We start from the raw sequence: 13,042 nt of genomic DNA, 5'->3' as shown, positions 1-13,042 counted from the left end.
ACCGCCTAACCCAATCGAAGCGCCTCACCGCCATGATCAAAGCCCCCATAACAATTCGTGGATAGTCATCGTCGTTCGCCGAAATTGAACCCTTGAAATTTTGCCGAAAACCCACCCGACGCCTTGGATTTTGGACGATTTCGGCTGACTCGAACCTCTGTTCGCCTCACCGCCTCTATATTTAGCTTCCTCGTCGCCGTCCACTCAAAACCCAACTGGTGGGTCACGTCGTAGTCGTCATCCGCCACCGTAGGTAGGCTTCAGTGTTAGAAATTGGGCTTTTTTGTAATTTAAAAGAAACAAGATTGTGACACGTGTCACTTAATAGAAAAAAGTAACGGTCTGTCACGGTGTGATCCATTTTGAGTAACAGAATGAAACATTAAGCACCAAACTAGAACGAAAAGAACGTTAGACACTGAATTAGAAAAACAAACATACGTTTGACACCTTTTGTAAATTTAATCCTAAATGAAAGTATAAGCAAAGATAGTCTAAGCATACAATTTCATCAAAAGTATCAAGCTAGACCATTACAATATATGATCTACATAATAGACTTCTCATTCAATAACCGATTTCACCTAGCACTCGTTATCATTCACTAAGATTAAGATATTCATCAATTTATAATTGATTTACATATTAAGATCGTCGTACACAGTTTAGGCTCTAATATTAGAATTTACACTCATGATAATACTAATATTAATGAACTACTGATTTCACCTATCCTCAGATAACAAGTAAATCGTACATTAATCATATACATAAAAATAATGTTAGCATCTGATGTCATAAAAATAATGTAAGTCGTACACGATTTGTGTCTTGCTTTGAAACGATTATGACTTTAATAATTTATAAACTCTTTAAAAAGTCAACTGTATACGTTGTTTTGATTTCATAGTCAAATATTTGGGTTTAGTTTCTTTAAAAATTGGTTTGCAAGTCACTGTGGTAGGTAAAATTAATAACTAATAAATGAATTGCCTTTCATTGAAGAAGAGAAAATATTAAAACAATGGCACAGAATTCAACCTAAACAAGAGGGAAAATACCATTTGCTGAGCCAACTCCATCCTGTCTTAGTCTGACCAAAAACATATATCAAAATGTGAATGAGAAGCCCACTTGGGGTTGGGTTAGTTGCTAATATTTATTATTTTTCTCTTTTTTTAAAAAAAATAATTTTTTAATATAAAAGAAATACAGAGTAAATAAGTCTGGATGAAGCAGTGGTGGTTTCACACTAAAATTTGTGTAAAAAAATCGTATGAATCGTCTCCAAATTCTTGGATGCTTTAAAAAGATCCCTTCTGCTCATTTGAATCTCTTCTCTATTCTCAACTAATCATCTTCTGCCAGAAATCAGTGAAACCCAAAGCTTTTCTTTGAATATTTGTATGTAAATATATAATACCATACTCTTTTCCTGTTACCTACTAACAAAAGCTTCTTTCTTTTCGTTTTCCATGGCCATGGAACCTCAACCACCACCCAAAAAGTTCCTAACTCGGCTTAACTCGGCCCTGGCCAATAGTCGAGTCGGGAAACGTTTCAAACTCTCTCAACGGAACTCCACTTTCACGACTGAGTTACGTGCCGGCACAGCTACGTTTCTCACCATGGCTTACATCCTAGCCGTCAATGCTTCCATCCTGGCAGACTCCGGCGGCCCTTGCAGCGTCTCGCATTGCGTTCCTTTATGCTCCGACCCTTCTATTCAATTATCCAACTGTACCGGGTCAAGCCTTAGAGTCATCCAGCCCGATGTTTCATGCAAATTCGACCCGGTTAACCCGGGATACGCTTCGTGTTTGGAGAAAGTACGTAAAGATCTCATAGTAGCCACTGTTGCTTCTTCCCTGATTGGCTGCGTAATCATGGGTGCTTTCGCTAATTTGCCCCTGGCGTTGGCTCCGGGTATGGGTACCAATGCTTATTTCGCCTATACGGTGGTCGGCTTCCACGGGTCGGGTAGTATCTCTTACAAGGAGGCTTTAGCTGCAGTCTTCATAGAAGGGTTAATCTTCTTGTTCATTTCAGCTATGGGATTCCGGGCAAAGTTAGCTAAATTGATTCCCAAACCGGTCCGGATCAGCTCATCGGCCGGCATCGGACTTTTTCTGGCGTTTATCGGGTTACAAAACAATCAAGGAATCGGGTTAATCGGGTATAATCCATCAACCCTTGTGACCCTCGCCGGATGTCCGAGTTCGTCCCGTATTTCCGTTGCTCCGGTCATAGAATTGGGTAACGCAAGTGTGAGTTTAATGCCCGGAGGTACAGTCTCCGGCGACATTTTTTGCCTACGTAACAGAATGGAGAGCCCCACACTCTGGCTTGGAATCGTCGGCTTTGTCATTATAGCTTATTGCTTGGTGAAAAATATTAAGGGTGCTATGATTTACGGGATAGTATTTGTGACGGCGATTTCGTGGTTCCGTGACACTAAAGTGACGGCTTTTCCGAATACCGCCGCCGGTGATTCCGCCCATGACTACTTCAAGAAAGTTGTTGACATCCATTTAATTGAAAGTACAGCTGGGGCGTTGAGTTTCGACTCTATTGGTAAAGGCTACTTTTGGGAGGCTTTGATCACGTTCTTGTACGTTGACATTTTGGATACAACCGGCACGCTATATTCCATGGCTAGATTCGCCGGTTTCACAGACGAGAACGGAGATTTCGAGGGTCAATATTTCGCTTTCATGTCGGACGCGATGTCGATCGTGGTCGGATCACTGCTGGGAACCTCACCGGTGACCGCGTTCATCGAATCATCGACAGGGATACGAGAAGGTGGACGAACAGGATTGACAGCTTTAACGGTGGCTGGATACTTTTTGCTGGCGTTCTTCTTCACGCCGCTATTGGCGTCGATACCGGCATGGGCGGTGGGACCGCCGCTAATACTGGTGGGGGTGTTGATGATGAGAGCGGTGGTGGAAATTGAGTGGGATGACATGAGGCAAGCAATCCCTGCTTTTGTGACATTGATTTTGACGCCATTGAGCTACTCCATAGCATATGGATTAATCGGTGGGATCGGAACTTACATTGTGCTGCACATCGGTGACTGGACCAGGGATCTGTTGGTAAAGTATGGCGTCTTCAAAACAAAAGAGATTCTGGTCAATGGGACACATATTGACCATGCAACTGCAAAACCTGCTGAACTTGATCCTGTTTAGCTCTTTGCCTTTACTTTTGTTTTTGTCTCATATCTTTGTAAACCTTTCATATTTATCGGATAAATTACAAACCAGGTTAAGTGATAGTTATTATCTTTAAAGTTTTACATTTATTTAAGATTATTGGATAAGTAAAAATAAATGGTTGAGATTGACTTTTTTTTCTAGTGATTCTCATTTACTATTGTTAATCTCATACATATATTTTCACTTATCTAATGATCTTAAATTTGTATAAAATTAAAATAATTTTATATTGTATAATAAGATTATGTCCATATCTATGTATATGATTATTGTATTGAGTTTTCATAAAAACTTTATGTTGAATGTTTTGTCCAGTTTCTTATATGTTATCTTTAATCTTGTAATTTTGATTTATTCTTATATTATGTCAAAAGATCATCAATCATAGATCTCTTTTAATATCTAAAGATATTTAATGTAATAGTCAAATATATACATTTAATTAAAAAATTAAATTCGAATCTTAAAAATAAGTAATGACATTCGCACTGGGAGGGCCTTGTCCTCCCCAAATATTTTAGTTTAATTGCATATTTAAACCTCTCTCACTTTAGATATTGGTTAAATTAAATTGCCTCCTAATTTTTTTTACTATAAATATTTAATAAGTTATCTTATAAAATCAAATAATTTTATCATTCTCAATATTAGATTCTAATTCTATCTATAAAGACAATATTACTAGGGGGAAAAAACTAATGAAATTCTCTTTGTTTTAGCTTTCTATATCTGCTAATTAATTGCCCTTATTATACTATTATTATTATTATTGATGTTATATTTAAAGTCATTGTGTATGTAAATATTTCTGTTGAAAAACTCATCTATTGAAATTAAATGTATGATACGAATTGATTTGAATTAATTAAAAAAAAATCTTTCAAAAACCGGAAGAACAATAAAAAGTAGTTTTTGTTATCATCCATAAGATAAATAGACTAAACATAGGTCCAAAACTCAATTTGGCCAAATAGATAGGGATTGATTTTTTTAACTTAAGCAAATTGGATAGCGATGGCCACCCTTTGCGTCCGTTACTGAAATTGTTGTTTTTAATGGAAATTTTATCCACTGAGAAAAAGAAGATATTATTCTTTGTTTTCTAGAAATTCTTTGTTTTCTGATGACATTTGCCTAATAGTTCAATTCGCAACACAAATATTGATTTTTAGCTAAATATTTAATTTAGCTTCTAATTTTTTTTTCGCAACACAAGGAACAAGACAACATTGGTACTTGAGTCAAGCTCGTGGAATTTACCTAAGGCTGTTGTTTCATGTAACATCGATATAGCTTTTCTAACCATCGGAATATGTTAAGAATTTGAATCTAATTTTATATTCTGTTTGATTCGGAGACATGTCAGATGAATTTGATTTCAGTAATGTAAAATGACAGGATTACCCTTTTTGTTTTTATTGCTTAATTTTAGTTTGTTTTATAAATTACAGGTAGTAGTATATTATAAAAAATTAAAAAAATAAATTTTAATTTTATTAATTGATTATTTATTTTAATAAATTATAAAAATTATGCTAATAAACATCATAAGTTAAAATCATTCCAATTAGGGATGGTCATGGGTCGGGTTGGGTCAGGTTTTTGGTCTACTCGACCCGACCCGAGAACAAGGGAACCTCCATCCGAGACCCGACCCGAACAAAATAAAATTTCACCCGACTTGACCCGAATATATGAATTAGAAACCCGACCCGAAATAATAAAAAAAATATTTTTATTCAATAAAAACAGTGACTTAATTGAAATATATATATATATATATATAGGTATTATTGTAATAATTCCTAAATATATAAGGTAAAAATATATATTTTTTGGGTCGGGTCAAGTCGGGTATTTTTCACCCTAAACCCAAACCCGACCCGACCCAAATATCACACTTTAAAAAAACCGAGCCGACCAAAATAAAGTTTCACCGACCCGACCCGAATATATGAATTAGAAATCCGATCCGACCCGACCCGAAATAATAAAAAATTATTTTTATTCAATAAAAACAGTGATTTAATTGAAAAAAAATTATATATAGAGGGGTATTATTGTAATTATTCCTAAATATATAAGGCAAAATTATATATATTTTCGGGTCGAGTATATTTCACCCTAAACCCGAACTCGACCTGACCTGAATATCACACTTAAAAAACCGACCGACCCGACCAAAATAAAGTTTCACCCAACCCGACCCGAATGTATGAATTAGAAAACCGACCGATCCGACCCGAAATAATAAAAAAATATTTTTATTAAATATATAAATAAGTTACCAAAAGATTGATGAGGGTAGTATGGTCAAATTTCAATTCCCTTCAACAAGAGAATTGAATTCTATCATAGAATGAATGAAATTCACTTTCCCTCATTTGATGTAAAGGTAAAGTCATGAGAGATTCCAATTCCCTTGGAAAACTTGAACCAAAAATGAGAAAAGTGGTAGAATTAGATTTTAATTCCCCCTAATTTTAATAGATTCATGCGAACCAAACGTCACCTAAGAGAATTGTTGATATTCTTAAATGATTGAACTTTGAATTTCATGTCATTTCAATTAAACACGTACAGATGTACGTTGACAGGATTATCCTTCCTTAGACAATCCCCAAAGATCGGCTTGCTTTAGATGAGCACTTCATATGCGATTGATTGATTAATATTCTGTTTGTTGTATGATTACCATTCTTCGATTCTTCTTCGTCTAAACAAAAAGAAGAGAAAAGTTGATGACAGAACATATTCTTGACTGATCTGACGTTTAAAAGAAAAGAAAAAAACATAGCACTATTACTGTTGTCTAAAAGCCTATTTTTGCACGTTTATGGGTATCACAGTTTTGTGCTTAAGCTCATATTTGCCGTACGTGATGAATCTGTTATGTATCTTAATTGTATGTTTAACTTAGTTGGTAGAGCACAAGGCTTTTAATCTTGTGGTCGTGAGATCGAATCTCACTGAAGGCAATTCATAACAGAGGTCTTCTACGGAAACTGTTTTCAACCTGACGTTGGGAGCAGCCTATTATCCTACCTCCCACTTACCTCATTACATATGAAATAGGGTCAGTTATTTTTTTTGAAGATCCAAAATTGAATAGTTATATTTACGATTGTATGTATGTTATAATAAGTTAAGAAAAATTTTAAATATATAAATCTATGTAATCGTAATAACTATTTAAAAAAAATTACTAATTGATCACGTATTAACAAAATCAAACATGGGAAAATCACTGCAACAGACTTTTGTCATTTGTAGGCTTAACTATCACTTTCAAGTGATAAACTTAGGCTTAACTATCGACATATTTTTTAATTTTTTCCTTTTATATGATTCTATTTAATAGAATAAATAAATTTCATTTCTATTTGTGGGTGAATATCTTGTTAATTTGTAGTTGTACTACCCAAAACACCATAATGCAATCGAAAATGACAAATAAAAATACCCTATTTGCATCCAAGAATATGGATCAAAGTACACATGATTTTGTGTTTAAAGTTTGGTAACCTCTTTGTGGAAGATTTCTATTGGGCTTGGGCTTGTAAGTGGCAATCCTTCTTAAATCTAAATTGACAAATATATCCATGCTTAAAAATAAATAATCTATTTCGTAATATGATATCTTAAGTTATGTCAGGTTCCAGATTTTTTTTTATTTTAAATATATTATCTTAAGTCATGTTAGGTCTGATTTTTTTTTACCTTAAATCTAACTTCATATCGACTTTAACTCTTCTTCTCATAAAATCTATCTTGATTTTTTTTTTAAAAAACGATCCTATAATATCATGTTAAATCAAAGCTCATCGAATTCAAATAATTTGATCATCTCTAATACTTATCAATTTAATATATTTTCTTTTGTTATTGGTGTATATGGATATATAATTTTCTTTTGTTAAGAGTAGTACGTATTGACACTACTATATTTCAATGTATCGTTTTTAATTTGTTAATGATTTTTAAAAGTATTTTTTTATATAATATTTAAAAAACAAAATATATTTCAAATATGATATACCCGTCAATAAAATATAATGTTATAAAATAAATTTCAAGAAATATTTAGAAGTATCAACAAATTCGGAATGTAATACAATTTTCATTCATAATAATATTAATAATATACAAATATTTATATATATTTCTAATAAATAAGAGAACAAAACAGATAATTAATTAGTATTGACTATAAGCAATTAATTAAAATTACCTTAAAGTTGGGTCATGCTCAACGCCCTTGAAGTAACCATCCACGTTCTCACTCTCTTTTTGAAGTTATGCACGGACATAAGTGGTGAGATTTTGACGATTATTTGATGAAAAAGACCATTATATTTAAAGTTGGGGCATAATTTAGGTATTTATTTTTACATTAAATCAAAATATAAACATGACACGTGTTTCTTAACGATTTTTTTAATGGTTGTTACTGCGTAGGCACTAAAAGTGTCACATAAAAAATATTAGACGCCTAAATGTGTAAAGTCAAAAACGTTATGAATCTTTTTTAAAAAAACTAACCTCTTGTGATTAATGAGTCATATTATCAAATTAACAATAGTAACAAATAGGTGACCAAAATATAACAATCGATAACATAAGTGATTGAAACGTAATTTTTTAAATTTAGAGAGTAAAAATATACAAATATAAAAGAAAAGTGATCAACCTGATAACTTACCCCTTAAAACAATTATGTACAGAACGCGAAGCAAATGTTAACAACGCGAGTTGTCCCATCTTATTTACCAAAGAACATTAGGTATAAGAAAAAAGACAGACGCAGAAATTTATATTAAGGAATGTAAACTTAATAAATTATTTTAGAAATTTAAGGGTGTAGAGTTATAAAATTTTAAGGGATGTAAAATTAGATCATCAATAAAAAGAAAAAGAAAAAAAATCTAAAATATAAGGAAATTCGAAGTTTCTGAAAGGGGCAACTGCAACCCCGCATCCCCTCGGTCCATCTCCGGATACAAATGCATAGACATCTAAAAGAATCAGCTCAAGGCAAAATATATGTATATCTTCATAGTATTCTCAATCGCAAAATTCCCAAATATGGATTTAAAAGAAACAATGATTAAGGAGATTAAATGACATCAACACCTGTTATTTTTCTTGGAATGATCAAACACAGCTCACGGCTCAGTTAAATGACAATCAAGTTGCGAATGGTAGAGCTTCATCCCCTGGCAAAATAGTAGGTTTTCAAACTTCTTCGACCTACAAGTGACGATTTATCATATTAACAACTAATTAACAGGATTATATTGGCAATTATAGATCAAATAGAAAAGGCATGTATATAATAGTCGAAATGGTTCCTTGTTTATCAAAGATTAAGGAGATTGAATCACCTGTGGGAGGCTCATTAATTCAAGAACAGCTTTCTTCGGGGTCAGCTCGCTGTCCATAATCTGAGCAACTGCTGTCAGGACTGGCATTTTAACATTATATTTTTGGGCCAATGCAATCACAGCTCCAGCGGTCGACACACCTTCAGCTACCTAAAGCATGACTAATCATGTTAATGCCAGATTTTAAAGGTCAACAACCAGTTTAAAACTTTACAAGAACCTGATTCATGGAACCAAGTATATCTTCAAGCTTCTCCCCTGATCCAAGACGAACTCCTACTGTTTTATTTCTTGAAAGATTTACAAAACATGTAAGCATGATGTCTCCAGTTCCAGATAGACCAGTAATTGTTGCTGGCTTTGCGCCCATCTATAGATGTGTGCTAAAGATTTGTTAGAGAACACAATTATATATTTGAATGAACAACATGAAGCTTATCGATATTCTATCAACAAAAAAAAAGTCAAAAGAGGAAGAGAAACGGTGAAACTGAAGGTAAATCCTCATAGCTAATGTTGGGGGCATTAGAGACAATATGGATTTTACCTTTGTTGCTAGCCATCGAATCTCAGAACAGCCTTGTGCTACAAGAGCTGCCATGGAATTATTACCGAGATTCATGCCTTCAACAATCCCAGCAGCTATTGCAAGTACATTCTTGAGGGCACCGGCAATTTCAACCCCTGTAACATCCCTGAGGTTATCAGAGGTTACAACCTGAGCATATGCACATCAATAGTTACTGTAACTCTTGACCGCCTATACAATCAACCATACGAAAACTGCATTATATGGACCTAAAGCATAGGTCTTAGGACACATAAGGCTCTTAAGCAGAGAGAGGTAAATTTGGAAAATGTGGTTCAGAAGTGGTTAAATTAGAACCTCATCACAGGTGTGGAAGAATATTAATTGGAATGCAGCACAACCAGAGTGATGAAGATACTTGAAGGAAAGAGAACCATAAACAATGTTTTACATATTATACAAAATCTTTGTTAGTTTGATATGATGAAAATCCTCTACCTTGAAGTGCTGATCCTTAAATGACTACAAGACAATAGCTGCTGAACAGCACCAGCCAATTTTCTGTCTTTTGATGCCACCACCATTGCTGCAAAAAGAAAATGAATAGCAAAGGAAAACATATAGTAAACCAAGATATATGAATTGGTTGAAGGTATTACAAATATACAATTTATCATATACAGGCAAGTTACCTGTTGGTAATTTATTCATCAATTCTAATGCAAATGAAGGCCCTGATAGTGCAATAAAAGGTTGCCGAGGGTTCTTTAATGCTTGAGGAATGATTTGAGACATCATTCTCAATGTATTGAGTTCCAAGCCTTTGCTAAGGGATATAAATGGCAAGCCAGGATCAACATGTTCTGCAATTTCCTTGAGAAACGATGTACTAAACTGCAGTACAGGAAGCAAGATTCAGGTAGTCGTCCCATGGTACAAAATAAGCTAAATAAGTTTTGCAAGTTTGATATTAAACAGAATTAAACAGTCATATGACACCCAATTGAAGGTGCCCATCGTGGACGATCAAGTTTATGAGAGAATACTTAACAGAATGGATCTCAGATTTGAGAACAAATAAGCATCAACATAATAAATGATTTGAAAGACCTGCACAGGTACAGCATGAAGACAATAATCTGCCCTGAGCAAAGCAGTTCTGGCATCAGAAGTTGCAATTACATTTTCTGGTAGCTTGTGGTCAGGGAAGTATTTACTGAGAACAGAAAAGAGAAATAATGTTCCAAGATCAATAAAATTGCATGAGTAACACCGTATAAACATAATTTCCATGAAATTCAAAAACTGAAAAGAAGAAAACCCACTAATTACAATGGTTCTCATTAATGGACCGGCAAACTGCAGGATCACGGACAAGAATGCTAACTTCCATTTGATCCTTCCTATTAGCAATATGTGCGGCCATTGCAGTCCCAAAAGATCCTCCCCCTAGCACCACCACCTTCAAGCCAAATAAAAAAAAGGTAAAATAAACATATTGTGCCATAGCCTAGTTGGTTTTGTAGCAGTTCTCATTTTACATATGATTTTCAAGAACAGGGGAGAGTTTTTATTTCCTTACAAAATAATTGTACTTGAAGCTCCAAATTTGTTCATTATCATAATCGCTAGATGACAATTTCTCTCCAATATAACTTTTTCGTTTTTCCCCCCAAATATTCTGGAAATGAGAATCGAATTAGATATCTCCTTGTTTACAAAATCTCTCCTTTTACATGAAAGCCAATTTCTTTCACTATCATCATTTATATTTTCTCTAGAAACTTAAATTTCTACGCCTAAAATAATCAAATTCACGCAAAAATGACCAAAACAAAAGAGAGAGGGAGAGAGGGAGAGAGGGAGGAAAACTAGAAAAAGTTGTCGCACCGAAATCTATCAAAATTCTTAAACACAATTACAACATGAGACGGCCAGCAAAAGGGCAGATAAAGAAGAACCTTTTTAGTTCGTTCAAGAACATCAGTTTTGGCCCTGGAGCGCCAAGAACGAGACCATCTAAGAAGCTTCTCCCAAGCAATGCGGACGACTTTCCGGCGATCCCGGGTCCTTTCAGGGGAAAGCTGAAGTGAGTTTTTGTCGGGATCTTGAGGGAGTAATGGAGATGGCGAAGGAGTCACTGCACAGCAAGTGGGAATGAGTTGAGGCTTTGAAGGAAACATTACGTATGGGTTTTTTGAGGTGAAAACTGGGTTTAGTTTAAATACGAAAAGTGGTTCAAGAAGAGCTTCCATTTTGATTGGAACGAAGCAAAGGGAAATGAAGGGAGTACGAGTATTTTCTCCATTTTGTTATGCAACATTTCGGTTTTATCCGTTACGTACGGCGCTTCCGCCATCTCCCGTCCTTTTCAGTACATTTAATGGGCACCCACTTCGCTTTTCTTGGCCCAAAAGGTCCATTGGACAGAAAAGGTCACTTTATTTCATCTTTATTCACTGACATTAAAAAGTTAATTATTTGGTTATTTATATTATCGAATTATAACATATTAGTCACTGGAATATTAATTATTGTTTATTTGATCACGTGACACAATATTAAAAAGATTTATTTTCTAATTTTATGTATAATTTTTAGATAAAATACTAATTAAACTCCTAAAATTTAGATAATATATCAATTTGATCCTTAAATTTTAGATAAAATATCAATTTAACTCCTAAATCCAATCAGAGTCCTCTATCGTTGATTGTCCCTCACTACCACCGTCGCTCACTCATTTTTGGCTTCATGAACGCGATCTGATGATAAAAAATGTCTTGAATTCCACAAATCTAGTCTAGAACCCCTTGACATCCTTTAAAATTAAGCCATAATAATAAAAAAATTTATTAAGAAATTTAAATTTATATCACAATTAAGCTCAATGATTTTTTATAATGCTATAAATTTAGATAAAATATTAATAAGGTTAATCTCTTTAGATTCAAGTCAAAATAAATTAGTTAGTACTCAATTCACAAGTATCCAGATTATAAATTGAAGGGATGTTTGTTTGCCTCTTAATGGAACCATTCAGCGCGTTTATTTCGTACCTCTGAATGATTCAGTGCTGACTGATTCAACAAAACAGTGCTGAATGATTCAACACAGAAGTACATTCTGAATGATTTAGAGCCATTATCAAACAACATGTCACATTCAGAGTTAATTCATACAGAACCTCTGAATCATTCAGCATTTGAATCATTCAGTGCTTAATCATTCTGAAGTAAACAAACATCCCCTGAGTCTCAATACCGAGTTGTTCAGCCTTACCATCCTGAAGTGAGAGGTATTAAAACATGATTGAATTGATGGGTCAAGGGATCCCAAAACGCACGATGATATGATTGGTTACTTATAATAATTAGTTCAGCTCCGATATTAAAATTTGATTTTAATAAAATATAAATACCTAAATAAGAAAATTTGTTTCATTATAATAATAATATTAATAATATTCTTATTATTTATCCTTAATTCGAGTAGTGAAAAATGGTTCATAGAGATCATGTAATACCCCTAACTTGATTCATGGTAAACCAAATTGAAGATATCACATTAATTTATTGGAACTTATATTTGATCGAATCAGAAATTTAACCATTCATACAATCACACAAAAATCAATTTAAGAACTAAAATATAATACATATTAATCATGGGGTTAATATACAATATAATACTTTAAAAGGCTTTAAATGTCATTTTCTTACATTTTAAGGGTCGAATATCAATACTCAACTTTATAGGATTGGTACATATTGATGAGTATTAATATATATACTTAATATCGATATCAAAACTGGATATCGTTTTGAATTGTACCAATAATACAATAGAAGTATCGATACTAATTATATAAAAAAATTGATTTTTTAACACATTTTAACCCTCTT

At 33.7% G+C, this 13,042-nt stretch overlaps 2 protein-coding genes across 2 annotated transcripts; one reads left to right on the top strand and one right to left on the bottom strand.

Moving 5' to 3' along the window:
• Positions 1 to 1,453: 1,453 nt before the first annotated feature.
• LOC120217928 (adenine/guanine permease AZG1-like) lies at positions 1,454 to 3,281 on the top strand. Its single transcript, XM_039214954.1, has one exon. The coding sequence runs from the start codon at positions 1,476 to 1,478 to the stop codon at positions 3,195 to 3,197; it is 1,722 nt and encodes a 573-aa protein (XP_039070885.1). The 5' UTR covers positions 1,454 to 1,475; the 3' UTR covers positions 3,198 to 3,281.
• A 5,056-nt stretch (positions 3,282 to 8,337) lies between these two features.
• LOC120217927 (glycerol-3-phosphate dehydrogenase [NAD(+)] 2, chloroplastic-like) lies at positions 8,338 to 11,421 on the bottom strand. Its single transcript, XM_039214953.1, has 9 exons — positions 11,099 to 11,421; positions 10,463 to 10,599; positions 10,248 to 10,353; positions 9,830 to 10,031; positions 9,636 to 9,723; positions 9,156 to 9,303; positions 8,829 to 8,978; positions 8,609 to 8,758; positions 8,338 to 8,474 (listed from the first exon to the last, which is right to left on the bottom strand). The coding sequence occupies exons 1-9, from the start codon at positions 11,390 to 11,392 to the stop codon at positions 8,460 to 8,462; spliced, it is 1,290 nt and encodes a 429-aa protein (XP_039070884.1). The 5' UTR covers positions 11,393 to 11,421; the 3' UTR covers positions 8,338 to 8,459.
• Between the last annotated feature and the right edge of the window lie 1,621 nt (positions 11,422 to 13,042).

This window comes from Hibiscus syriacus, unplaced genomic scaffold, assembly GCF_006381635.1.
Source record: "Hibiscus syriacus cultivar Baekdansim isolate YM2019G1 unplaced genomic scaffold, ASM638163v2 tig00110194_pilon, whole genome shotgun sequence".
Lineage (NCBI taxonomy): Eukaryota > Viridiplantae > Streptophyta > Magnoliopsida > Malvales > Malvaceae > Hibiscus > Hibiscus syriacus.
The sequence above is the reverse complement of the archived record's forward strand: the minus strand, read 5'-3'. Positions and strand labels throughout refer to the sequence as shown.